We start from the raw sequence: 26,610 nt of genomic DNA, 5'->3' as shown, positions 1-26,610 counted from the left end.
GGGTGCACTAACAATTAGATCAGGGACCTCTAAATACAGGCTGCCGGTAATTTATCTGCTACATGCGACCAACCGCAACCAACCACAAGCCGTCGACGCCATCCATCCCAAACCCCGCAACATCGTCAATCATATCAGCCTTGCCCGCCATTGTGTTGGGATGGAAAGCGGCATGCTGATTGCTCCCGCCCTGGTCTTTGTGGCCAGTTGCCGGTTGCTGATTGCTCCCGCCCTGGTCTTTGTGGCCAGTTGCCGGTTGCTGGTCGTTGGTTGCTAAGTTACGCTCTGTACGGTTGCTCAGGGTTGGTACCTATAAACTCCGATGGATGTTTCCGATGTCACGTATCATCGACCTCCTGGCCTGTCAATGGCAAGTCGTGAATGGGCTGAATGGGTCTTTAGTCCCCTCCGTCCTCCGCGACAATCCACAACATCCTCCACAATCCCATCTAACTGTTCCTCCCTGAACCATGGACTTTACTTGATTCAACCTAAAGCCCGAGTAAGCGCTCGTGATTCATGGCCAACGGTTCCTCCCTCTACGACCAAGTCTTTCCCAGCCTCAGACTATTGAGTCAAGGGGGTTCTATAAAACCACATGCCTCAACCTCCTCTCAACCTCGCCTCAGGAAGTCGGAGTGATCATCTCAATTTCGACAAGACATGATAACGCGATATCACGAACACCTCGAAACCAGACCACCCTAGCTAGACCTCACCTTCAACCATCAGTAAAGAATTGGCAACCATGTCGCCCTCGGCTGTGACCACCATCAGCCGGTTTCTGGAGCCCTTGGCTCTGGACAACCATGTTGCTTTGAACCTATCCAGGGAATTCTACTACAACTTCAAATACCTGTCTGCCGAATCTTTGGACCAGTTTCTACCGACTCCCATTTCCATGTCGATTCTGAGGCCTGTGGGACGTCAGAGTACCGGTCGGTAAGTAGTTCTCTATTAGCTATCCATCGATATTGCCATAGATATTGGCTGACAATGTGATGAATAGCTTCCTTGCCATGGACATGTAGGATTCCCAAAAAAAAAAAAAAAAAAAAGTCCTGATATTCACTCGAATGGTACCTGATATTGACTTCCGACTTAGTGGTGGCTCAAACTTGCGAGTGGGCTTCGTGGAGCTACTACCCGATGGCCAAGATCGTCGCCTAAATCGCCTCCTCGAGCAGTCATGGCCTATTCTGGATCACCTGAAAAGTGAGAACTCAGAGAGTCTCTTTCGGTGGGTTGGAGAGCACATTGCACAAGTGGTTCGTGAAGGATGCGAAACATGGGGTTTATCTGCGGAGGAAGAGTTGCCCATGGGCGTCACCTTCAGCTTTCCCATGAAGCAGACCTCACTTTCCGAAGCTACTCTGATGGCTATGGGCAAGGGTTTTGCCATCAAATCAGATCTGGACCTCGGCGGTCACCTCTCCAAGGGTTACGAACAGCACAGGACAGCCGACCTACCCCCCATAAAGATCACCGCCATCACCAACGATGCAGTGGCTACATTGGTGTCCTTTGTATACCAATACCCAGCCGCGCCGAACCAAAAAGCAGCCATGGGCCTCATCGTCGGCACCGGATGCAATGCTACGATACCCCTCAAGCTCAGCAGTCTGCACAAAAACAAATTCCCTGGTCTGATCAGTGTTCAGCAGGACCAGGACCTCTTGGATGCCGGGATTGCGGTGAACACAGAATGGAGCATCAACGGGTCAGCAGCGCCGCTACGCATGCATGGATTGATCAGTCGCTGGGACGAGGAGCTGGATAAAGCAGGCGAAGCACCCGGCTTCCAACCATTAGAGTACATGACCGCCGGTCGTTATCTGGGCGAGCTGGCTAGGCTCATATTTGTGGACTTTTTGACCACTGTCTATGGTGTCTCGGCCGACGATCTGCCGCAGAGGCTTCACCAGCGTTTTGGTCTTTCCACAACCTTCCTCGGCCACTTTTACCCGGATAGTCACAAAGGCGATATGCTGGAGCAGTTACATAAAGAGTTCGAGTTGATCGCGGATACGACATTTACGTGGACATCCGACCATGCGGACGCCCTATATCAAATAGCCAAGGCTATACAAACACGAGCAGCAGGCATTGTTGCGGCAGCAACCATTGGACTTTTGCGCTGCGCCGACGAGATTCCTGACACGTCAGGAACAGCCCAGGATGGCGTCGTGGTTGGCGAGGATGTCGTTGAAGAGCTTGTGGTCGGATACACTGGCGGCTGTATACAGCACTTTCAGGATTACCTGAAAGACACGCAAGCCTTCTTGGATTTTATCACGCAGGAAGAGTTCACCGCCCAAGGGCAACAAATGCGGGTAACTTTAGAGCCCTGTCACGATGGAGGAATTACTGGGGCGGGAATCTTGGTACCTGCTGCTTTGGCTAGCACCCAGGCGTAGGCTTTCGGTTCGATAATGGATGGTACATGATTTAACGTGGAGGGAAAGGTTACTAGCCGGCGTTCGAGGCCATAGAGGGGATAATACATGGTATAAAGAGCCATCATTGTTTCACTCGAATGAGTGGTTATATCCGTCCACCGCATATGAGACATGTTGGTTGTCTCTGGAGAGGAACGTGACCTGATAGTTACCTCAAAAGATGGGGGCAGAAATCAGCAATTACGCCACCGCACTCCATTATACACTACCATTGAGATACTCGGTTACCGGCTCCCGTACTTCACATTTCAAACAGACAAAGAAGGGTTACATGAGCTGAGTGAAGAAAGGTCTTTGAAAAGTTAAAAAAAAAAAAAAAAAAAAAAAAAAAAAAAAAAACCGAAAAAAAGAAAAAAAACAGACAATGACCATTAAAACAAACCTCGTGGTAACGTCCCATCTCAGCCTCTGCACCCACTTTCTGACACCCCGGGCTAGAAGCCATTCAGGTCATGCACTGCACCGAGAGACCAGGGTGGTCTAGCCCAACGTTGGACCCGCTAGACCGCTTTTAACCTCGCCCTCCCACACAAGCCCCTGCCAGAGGGGATCACCACTGCGGAGCCCGAGCATCGGAGCTTGCGGGGGCGAGCGGGTGATGAATTTGGCGAACCAAAAAACTTGGTCACCCGACAGCGAGGATGGTTCACTGCACTGATATGTCTTGAGCTTTTACGCGGGACGACCCGAACATAGTGTGTCACTATGGTGAACCACACGCGTGGTCATCGAATTGCCAGCCACGAAGGCCTGGATCTGCAGAGGCTTTTAGGAAACTAAAAAAAAAAAGTGAGGCAAGCGGAAAACATCCGGTGAAAAAAGCTGAACGGGGATATTATAAGCAAGAGAAACAATGGGGAGGTTAGTAGGGATCTTTAAAGTGGATATTGAACCAAGGTCAAACAGGCATTGATAGCATTGTTGTTTCGTTGTGACTGTCAGCTCGTTTTCTCTCCGAACTCTATCCTTTCTCTCTTTTCTTTTCCTCGACTTCTCACCATCGACCGGGCCCTCACATTCTTCAACACCAGGTTTCTTTCCATGTGGCACACTGTATACAAAAGGACCTCAATGAAACACCAGCAGCAACAATAACCTCACAAAAAAAAATGAGCTCCCCCAACTCCGTCGCTACCGCCATTCTCGCAAACACCACCAACGAAAACAACCGCGATGGCCTCGGTAGTGGTCTACACACGCCCCTAACAAGCCGTTCCCTCCTCAGCGTCAGCATCGGCAACGCCACTGAATCCATGGCCTCATCCATCATCAGCCCACGAACCCGCGGCCGTTGGGACCGGCGAATAAGCGATGTCGAAACCAGCCTTTCGCAGTATAGCCCTACAGCACCAGCGTCTGCAGCACCAGCAGCATCAGCAGCAGCATTACTGGCGTCATCATGGCTCACTTCCGACGACGATCACGGGTACGACGTAGACCAAGGCTCAGTTCGCTCGTCGGTTCTCGACACCCGCCCTTTTCCCTCCTTCGGCCAAGCCTCATCAATAGCGCCCGACTCGTCCTACTACAGCCAAATCGGCCGGTTCCAGGGCGTGCGGAATAGTGTGTCGCTTGCGCAGCCGTGGAGGAGACGGAAGGATTCTACTACTACAGGGTCTTACACAACAACAACAACAACTACTACTGACAGCCAGGCCAACAGTGAATATGGGGATGGGGATGGGGATGCGTCGACAATAAGCGGTAGTCGGCACGAACTACCACCAGCACCACCACCTCCACGTGAACGACAACAACAACAACAAAAACAACAACAACAACAACAACAACAACAACAACAACAACAACAACAACAACAACAACAACAACAACAACAACAACAACAACAACAACAACAACAACAACAACAACAACGACAACAACAACTACTACTACGACGACGACAATTACCAGAACAAGATGAACGTGATGCCGCAGTCGACCTCTTCTCCCAGCACCAATTCATCATGCCCAAGCCAGATGAGACGACGCCGCTTATATTATCAGGAGCAGGAGGGGCAGCAGCAGGTGATGTTGAAAACGGCCTAAATCCTGGAGATCCTGGCGGCGCTTCGGCACTCAACTCATCTCTGGCTACTTTTCCCAGCCACCGGTCCCGCTTGCTCAGGCGGTTGGTTTTTGCGTGCTTAGTTGGGGTGGTGGTGGTTGGGGTTTTGTTGGTGGTTATGATGAGGCCGCCGCCTGCGGCAAGGTGAGAGAGAGGGAGATTTACGATAGTACAAACTGGTACTATTATTGACGATGTTATGAAAAGTGAACGGGATAGAAGGGGATGCAGGCGTTGGGGGGATGGGAATATTTTCGTGTTTAAGCCGGCGCAGGATCTTGTTGTTTCCCCGGGCGTCTTTTTTTTTTTTTTTTTTTTTTTTTTTTTTGGGGGGGGGGGGGGGGGGGGGTCAGTCTTTTTCTACGGTATGCATTCCCACAGTCGAACCAGGCGGGAGAGAGATGAGCATCATGTAGGGTTTTCGCTCCCAATCTGGATTTGTAGGTGGCTCCATTTTTGTGTAACACAGTCATTGCTTCTTCGAGGCGGCAAAAAGGAACAGTTTGGCTATAAAATAAAAATGCTATGAATCAGCTCAAAAGCCCTTGGGCAACTGTAGACGTCCCGCCATAAGCTAGTAGTGTGTAGAAAAGATATGCTTCAACAAAGAAATGTTTGATCCGTAAGGTATGCAATGTGGATAGATAACATCAGCAGTGTCCCACATCCTCGCGTTGGGATGTCATCCTGAAGGACGAAAAGTTCTCATGTCCAATAAACCTCCTTCCTCCCAACCCAGGGAGTGACAAAAAAAAATAAAAAAATAAAGAAAAGTAAAAAAAGATTAAAGTAGCCGCAGAGCCTTTGTGGTTGAAGCGTGGTTAAAGCGACTCGTAAACCCTTTCAGCAGCAGAATTCCTTTCCACAACCGCCTTCAAAACCTTCAACCTCTCCTCGGTAACCCTGATGGCCTCCTGGACCTCACGTTCGTTCATCTTCTCCTCTCTCAGCTTTTCTTCCGCTGTCCTGTACTCTGCCTCGCCCTTTTTCCTGCCCTTAGCGGGCTTTCTGACACCCATTCCGCCTCTTTCGTCACTCTCACCAAGGCCGACTCCACCACCACCGTGCAACCTGTCTAGGCCTGCTCGGTCCTCGATCCAGTCCCAGAGATCGCTCTCTTCTCTCCTCCACATCTCCTCGTACGCTGCGACTCTTTGCGGGTAATTTGCGTATCCCATAAGGTCTCCACGGCCTGGGACTATGACTGCGCCGGAACGAGGACTGTTCATTCCAAGTCGGAACCATGTTGAGACAAGGAGTCCTACCAGCACACCGTAGAGAATATTCCCAGTAAGGACTGGACGCAGGATATCCACAATAGGACCCAAGAATGGATGAAGAGGTTCCAGTAGGCCCCAGTCCTGCTTCTTGGCCGGTGTGTGCTTGACGCTTTCTGCATCACTAGTCGGCACAGAGGCAGCCTTGCTCTTGCGGCCACGCTTCTTGCCTTTGCCCGGTGCCACGCCATTGGTTAGGGTAGTAGAGCGAGGACGAGATGAGACGGCAGCCTTGAGCGCCACGAAAAGGTCTTTGGCGTATTGGGCTTGGCCATCGTTGGCACCACGTTCAATTGCGCCTGTCGAGTGTTAGCAATGACCAAGTTTAGTTAGGAAGAGCAAAGAGAGTAAGACGTACCTTTAATCCAACTCTTGCCCGACCATTCGATCGTGCAGTTGATTTGGACTCTTGTTGCGTTGTTTTCGGCCCAAGAGAGACAGTACTTGGTCTTGACCACGAAGATGTTGCCATTTGGTACATCCGGATTCTGCGTCGAAACTGTAACGTTCACAGCCTTTTCGAAATCCAGACCATCAAGTTGTTCGGTAACCATGCATTTTGTCTGCTTAGGTCCGATGGAACCATTCAAGGGCTTGATATAGTTGTATGACCTTGTCTTTTGCTCGTCGTTGAGGCCAATCTTATCATCGATGTTGATGTCGAAGCACTTCTGGTCGTTAAGAAGAAACTTGGTCATCCAGGCTGACGATGGTGCGCCGAACAGGAGGTTGTGGACCTTACCCAGTGGCGCGGGAACGACATCGTCTCCTATAACTTTGTCGTAATGGGTGTCGGCGTCTCCGCACTCGGTTGGTGAATGGGTTTTAGGACCAGGGAAATCATCTGCGACGGCAGTTTGCGCTGTGTCGTCCTTGTTATCGGTGCTGCCGGCACCCACCATTCCTGACGGCTTCCGTGAAACAGCCTGTTCCCCGGAGGCATCTGCTGCACCAGCGTCTGACGCCTGTGTTCCATCCTGTTCATCTTCGTTGTCCTCATCCTCATCGTAAACGTCGTCCTCGCCATCACTATCGCTGTCGTCGTCGGATCTGGAATCGCTGCCACCTTCTGGTGCGGATACGACTTCGGTTTCGTCGATCTTTTCGGTCCTGTCCCCGCCAGTACCTTCCAGCCGGACCCCATTGAGCGAGCTCTGCAAGTGAGGATGACCCAGTTTCCAAATCTTGACAATCAGGTCGTAAGTGCTATCGCGGCTAGTAAACGAGGCAAAAACGTGTTTGGCATGAAGGGTGGAGATTTCCAAGCCGTTTTTGAAAACGAGGGCTGTCATTCTTTTTTCAACAGCAACGATCTCATCGAAGCTCATGACTAAGGTTGTAACCCAGCCGAAAATATTACTGCTGAAGCATAAGTGGCCTTCAGAAACGTATAGCCTACCGTGGGCAAGAATATCACGCTGAAGGGCACAGCTGTAGTCCTCAATCAGGTAATCGTCGTCCGGAACACTCTTGAAGAGGGTGTGGAAGTCCCGGTTGCGCTTCTTATTGGCAACCGCGAATCCGGTGAGCTTGGGGGCATTTGCGAGAGGCGCCGTGCCATTAGCTGCAGCAATTGCTGCAGCAACTGTGTTCCCGCTTGTCCCCGAGACGGCACTGGTAGCACGTTTCCTTCGCCTGCTAATAGCGCTCCGAATGCTACCGCTGCGATGAACTCCCGATCCTGTCTTGCCTTCGTACATGCTCCCGTTCGGTGTTGTGCGTTCCCCGGTGGCGGGCGGTTCATAGAGCGACCGGGTCCGGTAGAAATTCGCGTCTTCAGGCAGCGTAAGCTCGGCATTGGCATTGGCATCGACAGGAGCGGACTCGGATCTGGCTCGAGCTTCGTGTTCGGTGACTTTGATAGTTGCCGGAGCGGGGGCTGTCGGTGGCGGGTCAACTATGCCGAGCTGGCTGAGACTGAGGTCGCCATTCCCAAGCGTCCTGACCGCAGGCTCCTTAGACCCCATATCTGCGCCGGGAAAGGCTTCGGTAGCTGATTCGACTTCGACGTTATTCACGTCGTTGTTACTGCCTCCTTGTTGACTTGTGAAACTCGACACGGATCTGCTCTTGCCGTTCCCGGGAGCCAAGTTTGCGCTTGAGATTGTGCTGCTTAATGTGTTTGCTGTGTTCTGAACAGCCGAGAACATGGAAGAAAAGAAGTTGGCGGTTGGATTGTTCGGATTCTCGGGAGTTGGCGTTAGGGGAGCAGAGGTAATGTTGGACAGTTTGCTCGGACCATGACTGCCGGAACCGGCCCTGCTTCTTCCTCGTGGCGAACTCATGTTCCCTATCAGCGCATGCGGGTTTCTGCGCGGGCTCGGTGGAGCTGTAGCTACTGGGCTGTTCTTCGCTGATAGATCAGGCGCACTATGATCAGTCGGCGTAGGAGGGGTATTAACGATAACCGGGGCTGCTGAATCGGTAGTCGACCTTGGAGGCGTTTGCGGAGGGACAAGAGGCTCGAGTTTTTGGCTTTGTGAGAGTCGGTGGAGTCGGTCGGTTGCCTTGTTGAGGGTATCCGTTACAAGTCCAGTGGTATTTTGCGAAGCCCTCGGGGTGGTGTCTGCGGCCGTATCGGTAACAGTGATGTTGGGGAACAGCTCTGTGCTGCCTCCTCTCGATCGCAAGATGTCCTTTACCCGGCTAACGGATGGGACCTGTTGGGGCAGTGCGTCGTTGGTTGGTTCAATTGTTGTGTCAGCGCGCTTGGCAGAGTATGCGGACTCGAGACTGTCGGTGCTAGCTGCAGGCCTGGTCGAGGAGCGAATCGACAGGTCGGAGAGGTTCGAAGAATCGGAAGTTTGGACTTCTGGAAGATGTTGAGCCTGCACGAGCGGTGACGACGTTGTCAAATGTCCAATCTGGGAAGGATGGGTCGAGATTGGGGTGGGGCGGACTGTCGCGCTGGCACTGAAATAGAAAGAAACCGGACTGTCAGTTTCGGGAAGAGATTGGGGCCAGCCAAAGATGATGACGATATACAAAGAAACCTGGAAAGTGAGGGATGGGATGGGGGATAAAACAAAAGGAAGAAGGAATGTTGGGCCGAGGAATAATGTCGAGGACAGGAAGAGGGTTTGTGAGAGAGACTGTTATTGTACGCTCTTCGTCTGAATGGCAGCACGAGGGAGGCGCAGAGCCATGATGCAGATGACCTGAGTTAGGTAGTGGGAAGAGACCGACGGTTCCCAATGTCTTTATGGTGGAGACGTCTAATGTTGCTCCATTACGGCTCCAGTGATCCTGGAATCTTGGATCCCCTGTCGTCGCCTAAAGACTCTCCATTTCGCTCAGACTTTAGCGCCTAGAGAGCCACTGGACTGGGAACGCTTTTGGAGTTTTGGGGAACCGGTAGCAGGAACATCCACTTCCACTTACGATTCAGGGTCCGGTGTCGAGCGGGACTCGTATGGCACCGGCGTGTAGAGCGGTTGGGAGTCGGGGTACTCTAGATTGGTGTTGTTATCTTCAAAACTAGTAGCCGACCTCGATCTCGACCTCGACCCCGACCTGGATGATCTGTTGTAGTTGGATCTCTCGTCGGACTCGGCGGCCGTCGAGGTGGCTTGGCTGACGAGAGAGCTTGGTCTTTGTGTCTGCGCCTGCGACTGCGTGGACCTTGTGGAGGAGGACTGCAGCCGGAATCCGGGGACGGGTACTGGAACTGGGACTGGGCCTGGGACTGCATCGTCCGTCGTCCCAATGGAACCAGTGCTGCTACGGCCCTCTGATTCTGCCAATGATGCCCGTCTTCTGCGGCGGTCACGGTGCTTGGCCGCTATCGCCTTGGGCACAGAGGTAAGCTTGTGAAAGCCGGTGGGTGCGTTATCCATACTGCCGTGTCGGGTTTCAGACAGACAGACTGTTGTTTGCGCCGCGATGCTATCAAAGAAAGTGAAAGCAAAAAAGGTCCCGTCGCAGGGTCGTTGGTCGTTTGTTGAAAAGGGCAGGGTGTGTTTATTCCAATCTGTTTTGGTTGTTGTAGAACTTGGATAAGGTAGGTAAACTTTCAAGGGCTACCACGGTGAGTCTGTTAGTGAGTGATACGTACATGGAAGCTTCGAATGGCTCCTTTGAAACCATGGCGCGCTATGACATCGTCATTCATCCAGGGCGCAGCGAACCTTGATGGCAACCCTGAACCACTCAGCGAATCCGAATCCAGAAGCAAAACCAACCTCAGTCTTCATATAAACAATCTTCAGGGGCGATTGATCGTGGCTTTCTGTAGGTAGTATTCGCTTCCGCTTGTGTACTCTGTCATCGATGTATTTTGGAAAACCGAGGCTTTGTCGTCTACGTAGCGCATAAACTCACACAAACGGAAGTGCTGTCTTGGGTTGTACAGACTGACAGATGGAAAGAACCCATGTGAGACTGCCTTGAAAATTCCCTTTGTATGTTCCCCTATCTTGTTCGAGCTTGTTTCCCTGTGACGGAAGGCCCCTCTCGACGACACCGTGTACAACGTCTTGTGCAAGGTAATCATGGCAACGGCGAGAGACCACCATTTAGTTGTAACAATAATACCATTCCATTTCTCTCCTCAATTTGCGATATCCGAATGTCCACAAGAGATCTGCAACCGCCCTGTTGGATCCATGCAGGACAGCCTCATACAGCAGCCGCCCTGCTGTAGAGGTACCTGCTGCTGTACCTGTACCTGTACCTACGTGTACCCCAAATTTACTGATAAGATAAGGCGAACCCCTCGTGGCCCGTCAAGCTGAGGTCAACTCCACCTCCCTCCACGCGGCTTGTCCTAACTGTTCTTCTTGACATCGACTCTCTGCCTCTAAAGCTTTGATGACTTCCAATGGCTTCTATATATTCGTTCTTCTTCGACAACTTGATCACCACCTAACCCCTCCCCCTGTCTCCTTCTCTCCCTTTTTGGTTCCCGTCCATATACAACAAGAGGGCAAACACGAAATACTCGCTCGATTACCCTCTTCCGCCCACCTCAACTCCGATCTCGCCTTTAGAACCTACACTTTGAGCTGAAGAAACATGGGTTGTTTCTGACGACATACCAAGGCGAAAGCGCAGCGTCTCCCAACGGACTTCCTCCCCTGCTTCGATGCTGTGCAGTCGTAGCTATACGCGGATACAGAACCGCCAACAGATCCCAGATGAATGCCACAGGTCCATCCACAGAAACCGCGGACTTCATCAACAGTTTAATAATAACAAGGCTCGACAGTTTCAGCATCCTTGACGAAGATCCTACATGTGCGCGCTCCTGGATCCCACGATATTGGAAGAGCTACGCGATACCAAGTCCACAAAGGAGTCGTGGTTCCCATTCATAGGTGCTGGTTCCGACACACGTTTCCAACAATTGGCGGTTAACTACCGCCCGGCTAGCTCAATCGGTAGAGCGTGAGACTCTTAATCTCAAGGTTGTGGGTTCGACCCCCACGTCGGGCTCAATTCCCGATGTTCCTGGTTCACCAGGACAATATTTTCTTTTTCCCTTTTGCGGGAAACGGCTTCTCTCTTTTTGTGTTGTTTTGTTCTCTGCAAATTTCCATCATGTGAAGGGATGTTTCATGTCCCTAGCGTCACTTTGTTTTGATATCTCGGTTTTTCGAGTGTCATGCGGAACAGGGAATACGCGGAATTTGCGGTTACCGTAGCCCATGGGTTAAATGAAGACTTTCCCAGCGTAATGTCATCTTTAATTCGAGCTCGCCAACAGTCCAACAATATTGTAAATCTTCAGCTGTACAATAATTTTCCCCGGAAAAACTCCCGCTTCTCCTTGTCGGCGCCTGAGATGAAGTTTGAGTCGGTCATGGTCCTCGCAATGGCTTCCTTACCATCGCTGGTTTCAGCTGTTATTCATTGGTGGCCATGGTCGGTGTTAGTGATTGGCTCGTCGATTAGATAAGGCAAGCCCTCCTGTCTTACAGCCAACGGATGTCACAAGCACGACGCATCTCTCCGACTTTCGCAACACCCCGCCATCAACCTGCACTTTACATCACAATTCATCTTCTTCCCTTGAATCGAGACCAACGAAATCATTCCACCTTTGCTGTCATCGCGCGCAAGACCAGTGAGGAATTCGTGGTGATGAATCTCAAGCGCGCACAAGCATGGATCTGTCTCCCTTAGTAAAGGTATGCCATTGGATTCTCGGCATGTTCTAATTGCCCGCCTTCTCCATTGCTTTGCTCCTCTCCCTACGCGATCGCATCTGGCTAGGACAAGATAACCGAGATGGAAGTCCATGTCGGATGGGATGAGCTTAAATCTCGCTAATAATAACACACATCTAGGCCCACGACCATGCGAAAGCCGCGTCAGTTGCGACCCAGACCGCTGACACCACGGTTGCCATCAACCACCATGCTCAGGCCGCCGGCGAATTTGCGAACGCTGCAAAGAGCACTACTAGCACCGAGGCACTGCGGACGCTGGCCCTCCTAGAGCAGCATCACAAGCGCTTGGCTGAATTGCTCAAGGTCCCCATCGAGCCGACAAGTCAACCGTCGAGTATTGACAGTGACATTCCAGAAGAGGATGAGGAAAAGGGATCAACCAGTCAGGATGACGGGACAAAGTCAGCCAAACCAGACAGCCACAGGGCTGGACCGCCTTCGGTCGCTACGCCACCTAGCGCAGCTAAACCACTGCCCACTCATTCACCACATCCCAGATACCGCCAGCGTGACCTTTCCTCGTCCATCGCCAGCAAGCTTGCGTCAGCAAGAGGGATAAGATCGAAATATCAAGGACAGAGCCAACCGTTAAACCCAAGCGTGTCCAATGATCAGGCACCCGGCAACTTGGAAGTACATCCTCGAAACAGAGAGGGTTCATTGAAGGGCGGAAACAAGGGACACGAAACATCTGATAAGGCACAAAAGCAGCAGCCGAGCTGGGTTCCTCCAGGAAAATCATCACCCACCAAGGAAGATGCGGCCAGTTCCTCTTCGAAACCTCAAACATCTGGTCCTGGTTCACCTACAGCTAGTGATGACGGGTTTACAAGATTCTACAGCACGTTCGGAAGCCTAATCAACCGACTTTCCGCGCCTCTAGCCTTCGCCGGTCTCCCTCTGACTGCCGAAGACTCCTCGGACACTGTCAGCCCAGTGCTCTCCCCGGAGATTGCGCCGCGCTCCGGATCAAAACCGCCTCGTCAGCCCAAAGGAACAACTGTCTCCGTGTCTACGGACCCTGATCTCACCAAGATCTACTCTCGCGCCACTCTACGCACCCTCGCTCGCGATGGCCACGCACCTGCCGACTCCTTCTACGTGGTCCCAACCAGCGGTCACACGGCCTCCTACGCCAGCATCCTCAACCACGAACAAAAGGAAAAGCGACGCCTAGCCGCGTCGATTCACGGCAATGGTACCCCGTTGGACGACCAGGAAGACGACGAGGACGACTTCGTCGATGCCAGGGAGTCGCAGATCCAGTCCCCATCCGCGACCCCATCCTCGTCTTCAGCTGCCGCGAACCCCTCGGCTTTCCGCAAGCGGCTAGGGAGGACAAAGACAGAAAAGGATCTGACCAACGTGATCGAGGAGCTGCACATGGAGAACCAGACCCTGAAGGACGCGCTCGATAAAGTGAGCAGGAGGCTGCACACGTTCGAGGTTCATTCGCAAACTTCAACATTGGCATTGGCGCAGAGTATTAGATTGCAGCATCCTGGCACTGGCGGGCCCGGGCACGGGTCGCCTATCAATGCCAGTGGCTTTATGGGTGCAGCCGCTCAGGGTGGTGGTGCTCATCCTGAAGAGATAGCGGCGCTAAAGAGGAAGAACAGAGAGTTGGAAGAGCAGATGATGAACATGACGAGGCAGATGGCGGCTATGGAAAAGGATTATGATAAGCTGCAGAAGACGGTGGAGAAGTATAGAGAGCGGTGGGAGCAGTTGAAGGCGGGAGCGAAGGCCAGGAGAGAGGCTCAACAGAGCAGCTTGAGCGGTGGGCAGGGGAGTGGTGGGAATCAGGGAGAAGGTGGGGAAATTCCGTGAGGGCATAAAGAAATGATCGTCGAGTATATATATAGGGCGTGATCCTTCAGAGGAACACGTAGCGGAATAGATGTTGGATAAATTCTACCTGAGCTTGGTTTCGCAATTGCCCAAGTGTGCAGCGTAGGTATCTAGTCTAACCGCCGCCTGGTCGATGGGTAACCAATTGTCCGTCACATCATATCCAACAAGTGTTATTGATTCTTATCCGATCTGAACCATCCCATGATGCGCAGACATATAAATATGACCCTTCCCCTCAACCTCGACTTCGAGTCTTTGGCTCTCCTGAGGGAGTCCTCCAAACTCCGAGCCCGTCTTCTTTCTAGTCTCCACCCGGTCCCGACAGCCTGACCACCCACCGACAGCCGGGCATGCTCCACTCTGATCCCCGGTCTTCCCGCCTTCCAATGCCTCCCCGGCACCCCCGGTCCTCGTTGTCTCCGACCCCGACCCCACCGTCTACTTCCGCCGGCCGGGAATACCCTGCACGAGGCTGCATAAAAACCCACAAGTTCATTCCGGGGTCGTATGACATCACAGTCCCAGCGCATAACGAGATGGACAGATTGCGTTATGTACCATAGTCAGCTGAGTGAAGATGAGTCGGTCGGTTTGGGAGGACGGAGGTGAACGACGGGAAGAAATCATCAAGGGCCTGAGGCTGGGAGGAGGTGGGCGCTGGCAGAGAGTGGGAGAGCGCCGATGTGCTTCAGTGTATGTAGGTGCCCCCTTTTGATCGCCCTAGTGTGGTACGTAGTCGCAATGGCGGTGAGGTGTGGATATGACGATAGTAAACAGGCCTTGTGATATGACAGGAATAGGTACCTAGGCATGATGCTGTGAGATATCAATTGTTGCGATTTCATTCGTCTTGGTGAAAACACAAACTTTTGGTATATGGTTTTCCGCTGTTCTATCTACTGGTAGGTGACTGTAGACATCTCCTGTTGATATTTGGCCCTTTGCATCTGTCCATCTCCCCAAAGCAGTTGACTTCGATGAGTTGAACATCGTTTGCTGCTCTTCCTTCCCTTCCCTTCCCTTCAAAGTCTGCTCTCTTCCTCTCCTTCTCCCTCCCCCCCTAACTCCAATGCTCTGCCTTCCTCCATCTTTACCAAGCAGTGATATCCTCCACCTCTGCCTCTCCAAAAGTACTACTCTTGGTAACCTGCCCCACGCTGCTCTCCACCTCCGCCCCTCCTTGTAGCCCATCCTTATTCATGATATCCGGCAACACCTCCCTCAGGAAGTTCAGAATGTACCGATTAACCTGCTCAAACTGGAGCAAAAAGGCGTCATGGCCCTCGGGGCTATCGATCCTTTCCAGACGGCAATCGGGGATATGCTGGGCCAGTTCCTCCTGCTCGGCGAACGTGAAAAGTCCGTCGCTCTCGATGCCGAGCACCAAAGTGGGTTGCTGGATCAAAGCCAGCGCCTCCGCGATGGACGCCGCCCTCCCGCGGGAAACGTCGTGCGTGTCCAGCTTGCGCGTCATGGCGATGTAGCAGTTACTGTCGAAACGCTTGACGAACTTGGAGCCTTGGTAGCGCAGGTAGGACTGCGCCGAGAAGTAGGTCGATTGCGGAGGCATGACGTCGCCGCCTGTGAGGCTGCCGCCGGTGGTCTTTTGGGGACCGTGGAACTGGGGGTCGGATTGGGCTTCTGCTTCTTGGGTAGCATTGTTGGTGGTGACGGCGGCGGCGATGGTGGTGGCGGTGGCATCGATGGGTCTGGCAAGGCCGGTGCTGTCGTTGCTGTTGGAGCGAGACAAGCTAGTGCGCTTCACCTTGTGTCCGTCGTTGTGGATGTGGAAGTGCGCCTCCGAGGGGGTTGACGGGGTGGGCCGCCCCTCCCGGATGATCTGACGGCGGGACGGATCGGGGGTGTTCCGGCCGAAGCGGGCCTCGAACGAGTTCCGGCTCCGGTAGGTCAGGAGAGCGGACATGCGGGCGGCTCCGAGACCGGTGGAGGGTGAGTCCTCAAAGGAGTAGTAGCCGTCGTCATACTTGGGGTCGGCGTAGATGGACTGGCGTTGAGCCTCACCCCAGCTGATGCCCCAAGCGCTGTGCCTGCTTGACGTGGCGATGGGAACGACGCATCGCACGTAGTCCTTGCCGAAGTAGGCCCATTCGAGAACAAACATGCCGCCAAGAGAACCGCCGATAACGGCCGCCACTTGCTTCACGCCCAAGTCGTCAAGCAGCAGCTTGTGCAACCTGACATCGTCCCGGATGGTGGTCAGGGGAAACTCGGGACCGTAACGGCCTTTGCTCGGATCGCCGTCTTTGGCGGTTACGGGACTGGCGGTGCCATAAGGGCTTCCCAAGCTGTTGAAACAGACGATGAAGAAGCGAGAGACATCAAAGGCCCGACCAGGTCCTCCCAGGAGGGGACCCCACCAGTCACTCACATCGGCACTGCCGGTCAAGGCGTGGCAGATGACCATGGCATTGTCACCGTTGGCATTGAGAGTGCCCCTGGTGGTGTAGGCCACGGGAACGTTGTGAAGCGTGACACCCGACTCTAGGGTGAAGGAGGGAATCACGGCAATCTGCTGGTCTGGGATGAGAGCCGCGAACGGATTCTCCGGTTGGGATTGGATTCTTTCTTGGAAGTATTCAGCCACCATTCTTTGACAAGTCAAGGGCAGACAGGGGAAGAGGTGAGGCGAGTAAACTGACCATATTTGGGCTGGGTCTGGCCGTTGGCGACAGCACTGGTGCCGGTCATGATGAAGAGTGAGAGGTGAGTCTAGACTCTGGCGTAGTTGTAGTGGATGGGGCTCTTAAACTCCAATGTTTGTCTCCTGCGTGGTTGCGTCACTCGTTGGATCCCGGAGATTGTAAGTGTTAGTTCAAGTCTTGGCCTTTGGTTAGTGACTTGAAGAAACAAAGACGGAAATGGGAAAAGATCAAAAGACTAGAGTTGTTGTGTAGGCGAACGAGTGAGAAAGATCAAAAGTCGATCTCAAGCATTTAAGGAGAGGCTGAGGTTCTCAGGCTGGAGACTGAGGCTAGAGACGTATGACTCCAATATCAAGACACTAATTACCGGTCTAGAAGGGAACGGGGGGGAACAACTAGGAAAGAACTGGCAAAAAATGCTGCAAGCGTGGATGGCGCAATCGCTAGACTGGCACCGGCCGTGGGGGACTTGTGGGATCTCCGTCAAAAAGATGACTCTTGAATGGACAATCGGGATAATGAAAAAAAAGGGTACAAGGCCCAGGTACCGGAGTCTTCAGCAGTTGGTCGTCAGCACAAATAAAAGGGAATCACTACGCCGGTAATCGGCCATCTGGAGTGGGGCTAAAGGGGTGGCTGGCTCGTGCGTTCTCCGGCATCCCCCTCGTCCTGGAAGCGGAGGAGCCCCACGCGGTCCACGATGCTACGCTCCAACACTTGGAGGTAAGGTACCTTTACAGTGCACTCCTCAGCGCTTCAGGGCCTTTCTCCCACTGTACCAAGTTCGTCACAAATGCAGCCTCATCTGCAAGGCTGAGCCTTTCGATTTTCTGCCACAGCTCTTATCTCGTCTCCACTTATTTTTATCTACTGTGCCGGGATTGGGAAACAGCGGACAGCAACGCAGCACAAGAGCAAACCCGCCCAGTGCAAAGTGCCACAAGCAGAGAGCTTGCGGTTTGACGCGCTACTGGCAGCAAACCACAACCGACGCCGCAACTGCAACTGCGAACTGCAGCTTCCAGTTCATTCAGCATTTCTCGTCACGGTGGGACGAATCAGTTTGAATTTAGTTCCTCCACGTTCTCCAACCAAAAAGACCAACCACGGTCACCAAACGAGGTACGGTCACCAACGACGACGGATACACCACGTCGCCTTTTTCTTTGTCCGCCATCCTGTTCGGCACCGCACCCCCAAAAACCGAACAACTAACGGACTCTTCATCGTCGCTCATTCATACAACTTTTTGGTGGTAATTGCGCCCTTCCATTCGATTGCGCGCCTCGTGGCTGGTGTCACGGTCTTTGTCTTTGTCTTTACATCACCTCAGAGTCAAACCAGAAACAGTTCGCCCACCTTGGCCTTCCTCAACCTGTGCACTTCCTCGCTGGCCGAACTCTTGACCTTGAAAGCGCTTACACCGTCCTCGATCCGTCTACCATCGTCGGTCCTTCGAATCACTCTTTTGCCGGACATCTTCTTACTCTAACACTTTTTCGTTGCATCTTAGTCAAAGAATCCCAAAGTGAAGTCAAAGTCAACTTGGCCTCACTTCCAAACAAAACGAACAGCAACGACAACAAAGACATACTACCCTCATCTCGACCGACCACAAGGGTGATCAACGAGCGAGCAAAGAGCGGACAAGAGCGCCGCCAACGACAATAGATGACGCCACAGCCGTCACTGTACTGCCGCCGATAGAGAGAGCAGCACCATGCCTCCCAAGCGCAAAAGATCCGATCATCGGGGCCCGCCCGACTCTGGCCCCTCCAGACCGGCTCCCCATCGACCCGATAATGCGTCACTGGGACAGCATGACAGAGGCTATGATGGAGGACGCGGCGGTGGCCGTAATGGGAGAAACACCAGGAGACCCGATCGTCGCGACTCGAATCAGCCTTACATCAGCAACAACAACAACAACAACCCCAATCCACCCATACCGTCGTCTGCTTCCCGCCCTCCGAGTTCTTCAGCAAACAATCTCCTCCCGATAAACACTGCACCACAAACACCAGCCCCGATTCAGACCGCGGCCGCGCCGACACCAGCTTTGCCACCTCAGCCTACATACTCGGCGCCTTCTTCACCCATTCAACCCGGCTACGACTACAGCATCATCACCGATGACCGCGTCTCCAGGTGGTCCAAGGGCGCGCGTCAAGAGGTTATCGATCATGGTATTCAGTCACGCGACGACGAAGACCTCACCGAGGTTGCCGCCATATTCCAGGAGCTGATTCACTCTGCTGTCGACGGTCGTCTTCCTGGTTCCGATGCTGGCAAGGTTATCAAGGACATATTGGGCCCCGAGCCTTCGGAGTCTGATCGTGCCAATCTGGTTTTTGACGCCCATACCCTGTTTCTCGATACTGTAGCGACCTTTATGGACGTGGAAAATGCGCCTTTCCGGCCCCAGCTCCGCGATCTCATGTACGCCACAGAGGTGTCGACTACCCTCATGCGGCAAGTCCTTGACGCTGCAGTTCTTCAGCCGCTGGGCCTCGTCCGCGATACGTTCGTGCGTGTAGGAATCCGGCAGTCGACGAACTTGCTCTATCGGCAGGCCAACTACAATCTCCTGCGAGAAGAGACAGAGGGCTACTCTAAACTGGTTACCGAACTTTTTACCACCAGCAGTGCGGAACCACCATCCTCCGAGGTCGTACAGGCTGCGTTCAACAAGGTTATGGGCCTTATTGGAACGTTCGACTTGCACCCAGGCCGCGTTCTCGACGTCACGCTGGACGTGTTTGCCTCGGTACTCATTAAACAGTTCAGGTTCTTTATTAAATTCCTGCGCGTGAGTTCCTGGTGGCCTCGTAGCCAGATCAAACTCCCGCCTGGGACGTTTGTTGGAGGTTTGCCTATATGGGCCCTCCCCGACCACTTCAACTGGGTTGCGAGCGAAGAGGAGGAGAAGGAACTTGCAACCCAACGCCTAAAACGCGACATTGCATTTTGGGATAGAGCACGGAAGATCAAACTTGATGCATTCTTCGAGCTCGGCGGCAGACAGATTACCAATGTAGACGATGAGAATCTTCCGGATGCCAGCACAGAGAGCGGACAGGAGAGCAGTATCGAAAAAGAATGGATCAAAATCACCAAAACCCTACCACCGACCGGTAACCGCGATGCGGCCCAGATGCTGGGCTTCAAGTTGCGTTTCTATACGACAGAAGCTAGGGATCCCGAAGATATGCTCCCGGCAAACCTTCTCTATCTCCTAGCCCTGCTTATCAAGGTTGGGTTCATCACGCTAACAGATCTCTGGGAGCATATCTGGCCGCCGGATGACCAAATGGAGGCTGTCAAGGAAGCCAGGTTTAAGGAGCTGGAAGAGAAGGAGAGGGCAAACCGACCGGGAGGTGCCTCTAATGCATTGATGATGGCTGGAGCCCTTCCAGATGACATGGCGCCTCCTCCGATGAACAGTCGCCGCGGCATGGACCACGGGAAAGCTGATGCTGATACCAAAGCCACAGCCGAGGCTGCCGAAGAAAAGCCCAAGCTTCCTGAGCCTGATGACCAAAAGGTTATCCTCCTTAAGTGTCTCCTCACGATTGGTGCTATCCCGGAATCTCTGTTTATCATTGGACGACATGATTGGATTCTTCAGGCGCATCCCGACCTTGTTCCTCTTGTACACCGCATCCTTCACCATTCTGTCGAAACCGTGTACCAACAAAGCCGCCCACAACCGAAATCTTCGTCGTCTGCCAATTGTCCTGGCAAGAAGCTTCCGGATATGGACCAATCTGGCGTTCCTAAAGGCAGTATTAGGCTCGCCGCTGTCACTCCTAAACGCGCCCTGAGATGGCCGTTCCCAGATGCTGAGACCAGTGAAGGAGGTGGGTATCGCTTCTATTGGGACGAGTGGGCGGACAATGTTCCCGTCTGCCAAACTGTCGACGACATCTTCACGCTCTGCGATACCTTTGTGAACGTTATTGGCGTGCAAATTGGTCAGGATGCTGGCCTGATTGCGAAGCTCACAAGCATCGGTGCCAAGAACATGGCTGACGATCCGTCGCCGGCCAACCGTGCCCGTTGGTTGGCATTACTCAAACGCCTCCTCGTGCCTTCCTTGAGTCTGCTGGAAACCAACTCCTCAGTTGTCGATGGTGTATGGACCCTTCTCAAGCAGTTCCCTATTCATGTTCGATACAACGTCTACGCCGAATGGTACGAGGGTCAGACTTCCCGACTTGAACCCATGAAGAAGGCGTTCGCACGAACCCGCCTAGAGACGCTCAGTACCATGAAGCGTTTGTCTTTGACGAACATCCCACAGATGGCCAAGACCCTTGCCAAAACCGCTTATCCATCTCCCGGTATCGTTTGCAAAGTCGCGCTGCAGCAAATCGAGTCTTACAGCAACTTAATCGAGGCCTTCGTGGAGTGCGCCAAATATTTCACAGATCTTGGTTACGATGTTCTCGTCTGGTCTGTCCTCAGCTCTCTTGGTGGGCAGCAGAGAAGTCGGACACAAGAAAGCTCGGTGCTGCTTACCAGCAAGTGGCTCCAGGCTTTGTCCAGATTCTCCGGCAAGGTCTTCCTCCGCTATTCTAGGATGGACCCCACACCTATCCTTCGTTATGTGGATAACCAGCTTTCCAAGGGCAACTCCACTGACCTCGTCATCCTCAAGGAGTTGATTTCTTCCATGGGAGGTGTGGTTTCGGATCTGGATTTCACCGATGCACAGCTTCATGCCATGACCGGTGGTGAGCTCCTAAGACGGGAAACTCTTACTAACCTAGGCGATAAGCGTTATGTATCAACCAAGAGTGCCGACCGACTGATTCAGGCGCTCATGACCAACGGGCTTGCTGGCCGCCTCCTCGCCAACATCGCTCAGTACCGCCAAAGCGCCATCTCTGCGGTCGTTCAGGGCGATGCTCACATCAAGTACCTAGCCACCATGGCAGACGATACCCATCAGGTGCTCTTGCAGTATCTGGATCTTCTCCGCAGTAGTCTTGATGGAGAGACCTTCAACAACCTTGTGCCCAGTGTCATTCGGCTCATGCGTGACTACGGTCTTGGGGCAGGTCTTGCCTTCTTGATCGGACGGGCCAGTATTCGCACGGCTATGAACCGAGTGCGAGGTCAGTCAGAGAGTCAGGCGCCGGCTGCCTCAGCTGCTCCTGATACGGACGGAGATGTGGCCATGACTACAGCAAATGACGATGATGCTGCCAACACACCTGCCACCGAAGCCCAAACCACGATTCCGGCAAATGAGCGGAAAGTGGACCCCGTTTTGGAGCCTTTCCAACCTGTTATTGACGAGATTCCCACTATCTTGTCGGAGGACACCCTTCGATACATCACGCCTACCTGCTACGTCCTCTTCTGGGCCTTGCAGCTGGGTGACCTTTCATTCCCCCAGGATAACTACAGCGACGAAGTTAGTAGACTCAAGAAGCTTGCTAGGGAGGTAATGAACGACAGGTCGGACATGACAAGGATGGGAATGAACAAGAAGACCCAAAAACAAGCGGAAATCAACGCTCGGGTATCATCCCTCCTCAAGGAGAACAGCGAAGAGCTCCAACGATACTCGAAATTCCGCTTCCAGTTGAGCAGACAGCTCACTACTTGGTTCCCGGCTGATATCAAGAAAGTCGATGCCACAGCAGATACCATGCTTGAGGAATGCATTCTTCCCCGGTTGCAGCTTTCTGGCTTGGATGCCGAGTACAGCTTCAAGTTCCTCAAGTTCCTTCACGAGTTCTCCGCACCAAACTTCAAGCTCATGTCCCTCTACGACCGACTCTTCCGACACAACAGGCTCCGCAGTATGCTCTTCACCTGCACTGTACGTGAAGCGGAGCACATTGGTCGTTTTTTGAAGTGCATTCTCAGCGAGCTCTCAAAGTGGCACGGTGACAAGAATGCTTACGAGAAGGAAGCATTAGGCTCGAAGGAGGTGCAAGGCAAGAAGACAAGAAACTACGTTGGTTTCGCTACTGCCTTTGACGCGGACGGGAAGCCCACGGAATTCGTTGAACACGATGGGTTCCGTGACCTTCTCTTCAAGTGGCACAAGGAGCTCAATTCGGCATTGAGGGCATGCCTCAATGACATGGAGTGGATGCATATCAGGAATGCGATCACAGTATTGAAGGCTGTCATCGACTTCTTCCCGGCGATCAACTTTATGGGCGACAAGTTCTTGGAGCAACTTAAGACCATCACCGAGCGAGAGGCTGCCTCCAAGAACGCTCCCGAGACCGAGGAAGGCCATCGTGTCGATCTCTCGGTTACAGCACAGACGGCGTTCTCTGAACTACAAAAGAGGAAGTCCAAATGGGTCCTGGTTCAGGCATTCCGCCCTGGTACAGTAAGTGCATCTGCTCATGCTCCGAAGTGTACAAATGCTAACCGGGCACAGGCAACCGATTCGAAGGAGGAGGGAAAGCCCTCTCTTCGCGCTGCAGCAGTAACCCTCAAGCCCAGTTCCCACGGACGGAAACAAACCGCCGGCGAGGTTGAAGATGGTGAAGTCAAGGATAACCGAAGTGGAAGATCTGGCGCCGCCTCCGGAAGCCAAAAGGACTCAGCTTCGACAAGAAACCTCCCTACTAGGGAACCACTGAAGGATGCTAACCCCCCACAAAGGTCAATGGGAGGTAATGGACCGCCTCCTCGGCCTCCAGCACCTAACGCAGGTCCTCTACCAACCAAACTTCCTGGAAACCGCAGTGATGCCAACAGAACATCGACACTAACCTCGGGCGGCCGTGGCCTGCCCAGCAATCCTGATCTGCCTAGGAGACCAGATGTGCCAATTCCGGAGGTTTTCAGCGCCAGCCACTTTAACCGAGCGCAGCACAATATGAACAACAGAAGAGAGCCCGCTTCATCTAGGGACGGTCGTGATACCCGAGAGCCGCGTGAGACTCGGGAGCCTCGCGAGGCACATCCTCGTGAACCGAGGGAGCCCGTGCATGGTCGGGATAGCAGAGACTACCGAGCGCCGGAAACGTCACGCCCTGAACGGCCGCGCGACTTCCCATCAACCGAGAGGCGTCCTGTGGAACCGCCTACAAGGGATTCATCTCGCCCATCCGATAGGGAGTGGCCAGCCCGTGCCGAACCGCCACCCCGTTGGACCGAGCCTACAGCTGCCTCTGGACGTGATGGCCGACAGCCACGAGACAGGACGCCCCATGGTACTAACCGGCACGATGGAAGACTGTCTAGGGAAAATGCCAATGCGGCATCCTCAGTAGCTGCGCCATCTCATAATGACGCTCCAGAGCCGCTTATCAACCCGGAGCGTGCGCGACTCCTAGCAGAAGCCGAGCAGAAGCAGTCACATCCCACCCCGCCGAGAGCTGCCGAGCCGCAGCATCCTCACATCAACCCAGCGAGAGCTGCTCTTATCACTGACGTTCGTGAGCCACAAGGCCGTTCCTCGTCCAGGGATCAAACCCGCGAACGGCCTCCCCGCACTGAATCTCCCAGGGCATCTGAAAGGTCGGCAACCAGTCAGGCCGATAGCGCTCGAGACGAACGTCCGGGTCGCCATCGACAACACTCGGATTACCACAGCACCAGAGGTGACAGTCATGCTCACGGAGACAGCGGGTCATCACACGGACGCTTGGATCGCCCCGCTGAAATTGAAAGACCAGGAGGATCTAGAGATGGTTCTTTCAATCAGCCTCCTCGTGGCACGGACCATGACCATGGCAGACCGGTCCAACAAGATCCCAACTACGGTAGGCTGAATCCTATCCAGTCAGTCGTCGACAGCGTGCCGGCACCAGTACCGGTAGCAACTTCGGGGTCCGGCGGTCCACCGCCATCGGGCCCGCGGGGTCGTGGCAGGAACAACGCTAGGATGGGTCCTGCTAACGGAGTCCCAATCCGTCCTGACGGCCGATTCCCGGGCATGGAAGCTAACCGCACATCATCCCCCGATCGTCAACCTCCGACTGGTCCTTCGTCTTCACGACAGTCGCGGAGAGGTCAGTATGATAATGCAGGCGGCAATGTCAACGCAACACCTGTCTCTCTGCCCGCTCAATCTCCCGGCGTCCATCCTGATCGGATGAGCCACATCAATCAGCAACCACAGCAAGGCGGTGCTCAATCAAGTCAGCAACAACAATCACAAGCTGGACCTCCGCCACCTCCACCCCCACCACCTTCGGCTCCGGGAGTTCACCCCGATCGGTTGAACCACATCAATCCTGATCGGTTGACCCAAATCAGTGGTCCACCAAGTCATCGGCCAACTGGTCCTAGTCCCCATAACCGGCCTCCGATCAATACCCCAGACCGGCCTTCCATGCCTGCACCCAATACCAGCGGACGGCAACAACCATCTGGACAGCATGGCTCTAATTTTGCCACTCCTACCGGCCCATCAGCTTCTAACAATGACCGCATGAGGTCTGGCGGAGGAAGCAGACAGCTCCGTGGTATTCAGAACATGCTTGACAAGGCATCCATGGACGCCCGCGGGCCTGGTTCTCGCATGCGCGGTTCGTCAAGACTTAACACTATGGTGGACTCGGATGCTCAAGTACTGGCTGGCGCATCACCCGGCAACACACCTGTCAATGACAGGCCCGACCCTCTCAGAGACATCCGCGAGAGCGGTTCGCGCAGGGACATGAGCACGGATCGTGGCGATCGGGAACGGGACCGCGGTAGAGACACCAGAGATCGGGAATCCAGAGACCGAGAGCCACGCGGTGGTCTGGCGCCGATTCAAGTTGTCGGTGACAGCCGTGAGGATTCCTCGGTGGTTCCACATGGCGGTCATTCCCGCAGTGATGTGAACGGAGAAGGATATGTTTCCAGCAGCAGAGGAGGAGCCAGCGGTGATCACGAGCGCGGAAGTAGCCGACACCATGGCTCTCGCTCGGAGAGAAGCGACAGGCCTTCTAGGAGAAGCAGCCGCGAGCGCAACACCGGTGGTGGTGGCGGTGATGCGAAGGAGTCCAGCTCTAGAGGCGACTATTCCCGGGAAAGCAGGAGTCGTGGAGGCGGCGGCGGCGGCGGCGGCCCATCAACGGTTAATGCACCTGGCGGTCCCAGTGCCGACCTCGTCACGGGTGGCTCTTCCCGTGGTGACCGGAGATCCGGCCGCGATTCGAATGCCGGCAGCGGATCTGGTCACAGAGGCGGAGGAGGAGGAAACATGCCTCCCCCGCCACCTTCGAGGGAACCCAGTCATCGCGGCCATGGCAGCCACAGAGGTGGAGGTGATGGATCAGGCCACAACCAGGGTGGAGCGCCGCCTATGGGAGGTGGAAGGAACGATGGTCATGGAGGTAGGCCCCCTCGGGAATCACGATCCTCTAGGCCTAGCGGACCCGGTGGTGGACAAGATGACATGAGAGGAGGTGGTGATGACAGGTCAAGGAAGCGGAGGGGTGACGGGGTAATTGATTCGTCTCAGGGGCTTGGAGGTCATCAGGACAAGCGGCCGCGTCGCTAGTAGCAAGGCGACCCGTCTCAATACCCTGATGAGCTGACAATCGAGAGAGGAGGCGTGGCGGAAGGAACTTAAGAAGTACATTAAGGTGATTATCGAGATCGGGGGAAAGATGAAGAAGGTAGAGAAAGACTCACATCTCACCCGTTGCAAATCATGAACCAAGCTTTATCCCAGATCCCTGACAACGCCTCGAGATGATCTCGGATGATGCACCTATACCGGCTGTTACGAGGAGCAGGACACCACTGGAGGAGGCGTATCTCGCTCGCATTTCACATATGCGTCACCAGTTGCGGATTAATAAAACCCAGGAAAAAATTGCCGAATGCGAGAAGAAGAAAGAGAAATTGCAAGAGAGAATTAAGATGAAGGAAAGAACTGAACGAAAGAAATTAGCGAAACGACGAAGGACAACATAATTTGACTGTCAGTCGTCCCTGAGGACAGCTAGCGAAAAAGATGAGCGAACATTAGTCATCCATCCTACTACCTGTACACCACACAAAAACAAAACATTTTCAGTACCTACTAGTAGCTTTTGTTCACCGCGTTCGGTTGCTTAGTTTATTATTTCCATGTATGCATGGGAGTTGGTGCAGTATTTTACTTAGTTCTAGGTTTAGACTTTACTTGAAGCTATATAGGTA

General features: G+C 53.6%; 6 protein-coding genes and 1 non-coding gene across 7 annotated transcripts; 5 read left to right on the top strand and 2 right to left on the bottom strand.

Annotated features, from left to right (window-relative positions):
• Positions 1-215: 215 nt before the first annotated feature.
• SMAC4_07059 (uncharacterized protein) lies at positions 216-2,750 on the top strand. Its single transcript, XM_003349658.2, has 2 exons — positions 216-942; positions 1,106-2,750. Exons 1-2 carry the CDS (start codon positions 749-751, stop codon positions 2,415-2,417), a joined length of 1,506 nt encoding a protein of 501 aa, XP_003349706.1. The 5' UTR covers positions 216-748; the 3' UTR covers positions 2,418-2,750.
• An 818-nt stretch (positions 2,751-3,568) lies between these two features.
• On the top strand, positions 3,569-4,675 carry SMAC4_07060 (uncharacterized protein; the record flags this gene model as incomplete). Its single annotated transcript, XM_024655842.2, has 1 exon — positions 3,569-4,675. One exon carries the CDS (start codon positions 3,569-3,571, stop codon positions 4,673-4,675), a length of 1,107 nt encoding a protein of 368 aa, XP_024511666.2.
• Positions 4,676-4,867: 192 nt separating this feature from the next.
• SMAC4_07066 (uncharacterized protein) lies at positions 4,868-9,640 on the bottom strand (the record flags this gene model as incomplete). Its single annotated transcript, XM_003349665.2, has 3 exons — positions 4,868-6,103; positions 6,163-8,717; positions 9,186-9,640. The coding sequence occupies 3 exons, from the start codon at positions 9,638-9,640 to the stop codon at positions 5,349-5,351; spliced, it is 3,765 nt and encodes a 1,254-aa protein (XP_003349713.1). The 3' UTR covers positions 4,868-5,348.
• Positions 9,641-11,164: 1,524 nt separating this feature from the next.
• SMAC4_13478 lies at positions 11,165-11,237 on the top strand. The gene has a single exon. It is a non-coding gene; the product is annotated as a tRNA-Lys (tRNA).
• A 538-nt stretch (positions 11,238-11,775) lies between these two features.
• SMAC4_07067 (uncharacterized protein) lies at positions 11,776-13,893 on the top strand. The gene is made up of 3 exons (XM_003349666.2): positions 11,776-11,932; positions 12,092-13,393; positions 13,465-13,893. Exons 1-3 carry the CDS (start codon positions 11,909-11,911, stop codon positions 13,561-13,563), a joined length of 1,425 nt encoding a protein of 474 aa, XP_003349714.2. The 5' UTR covers positions 11,776-11,908; the 3' UTR covers positions 13,564-13,893.
• Positions 13,894-14,275: 382 nt separating this feature from the next.
• SMAC4_07068 (uncharacterized protein) lies at positions 14,276-17,015 on the bottom strand. Its single transcript, XM_066090562.1, has 2 exons — positions 16,489-17,015; positions 14,276-16,414 (listed from the first exon to the last, which is right to left on the bottom strand). Exons 1-2 carry the CDS (start codon positions 16,535-16,537, stop codon positions 14,919-14,921), a joined length of 1,545 nt encoding a protein of 514 aa, XP_065946464.1. The 5' UTR covers positions 16,538-17,015; the 3' UTR covers positions 14,276-14,918.
• Positions 17,016-17,743: 728 nt separating this feature from the next.
• On the top strand, positions 17,744-26,572 carry SMAC4_07069 (uncharacterized protein). The gene is made up of 2 exons (XM_066090563.1): positions 17,744-22,849; positions 22,901-26,572. The coding sequence occupies exons 1-2, from the start codon at positions 18,212-18,214 to the stop codon at positions 25,961-25,963; spliced, it is 7,701 nt and encodes a 2,566-aa protein (XP_065946463.1). The 5' UTR covers positions 17,744-18,211; the 3' UTR covers positions 25,964-26,572.
• Positions 26,573-26,610: the final 38 nt, after the last annotated feature.

This window comes from Sordaria macrospora, chromosome 3, assembly GCF_033870435.1.
Source record: "Sordaria macrospora chromosome 3, complete sequence".
Classification (NCBI taxonomy): Eukaryota; Fungi; Ascomycota; class Sordariomycetes; order Sordariales; family Sordariaceae; genus Sordaria; species Sordaria macrospora.
The sequence above is the reverse complement of the archived record's forward strand: the minus strand, read 5'-3'. Positions and strand labels throughout refer to the sequence as shown.

Excerpts from the sequence above, each read along its gene's own strand:
- SMAC4_07059 (XM_003349658.2), top strand. The coding sequence starts at position 749 with ATGTCGCCCTCGGCTGTGACCACCATCAGCCGGTTTCTGGAGCCCTTG. Across the intron at positions 943-1,105 it reads GGACGTCAGAGTACCGGTCG|TGGTGGCTCAAACTTGCGAG; the intron begins GTAAGTAGTTCT and ends CTTCCGACTTAG.
- SMAC4_07067 (XM_003349666.2), top strand. The coding sequence starts at position 11,909 with ATGGATCTGTCTCCCTTAGTAAAG. Across the intron at positions 11,933-12,091 it reads ATCTGTCTCCCTTAGTAAAG|GCCCACGACCATGCGAAAGC; the intron begins GTATGCCATTGG and ends ACACACATCTAG. Across the intron at positions 13,394-13,464 it reads TGAAGGACGCGCTCGATAAA|ATTGCAGCATCCTGGCACTG; the intron begins GTGAGCAGGAGG and ends GCAGAGTATTAG.
- SMAC4_07068 (XM_066090562.1), bottom strand. The coding sequence starts at position 16,537 with ATGACCGGCACCAGTGCTGTCGCCAACGGCCAGACCCAGCCCAAATAT. Across the intron at positions 16,415-16,488 it reads CCAGACCCAGCCCAAATATG|AAAGAATCCAATCCCAACCG; the intron begins GTCAGTTTACTC and ends AATACTTCCAAG.
- SMAC4_07069 (XM_066090563.1), top strand. The coding sequence starts at position 18,212 with ATGCCTCCCAAGCGCAAAAGATCCGATCATCGGGGCCCGCCCGACTCT. Across the intron at positions 22,850-22,900 it reads AGGCATTCCGCCCTGGTACA|GCAACCGATTCGAAGGAGGA; the intron begins GTAAGTGCATCT and ends AACCGGGCACAG.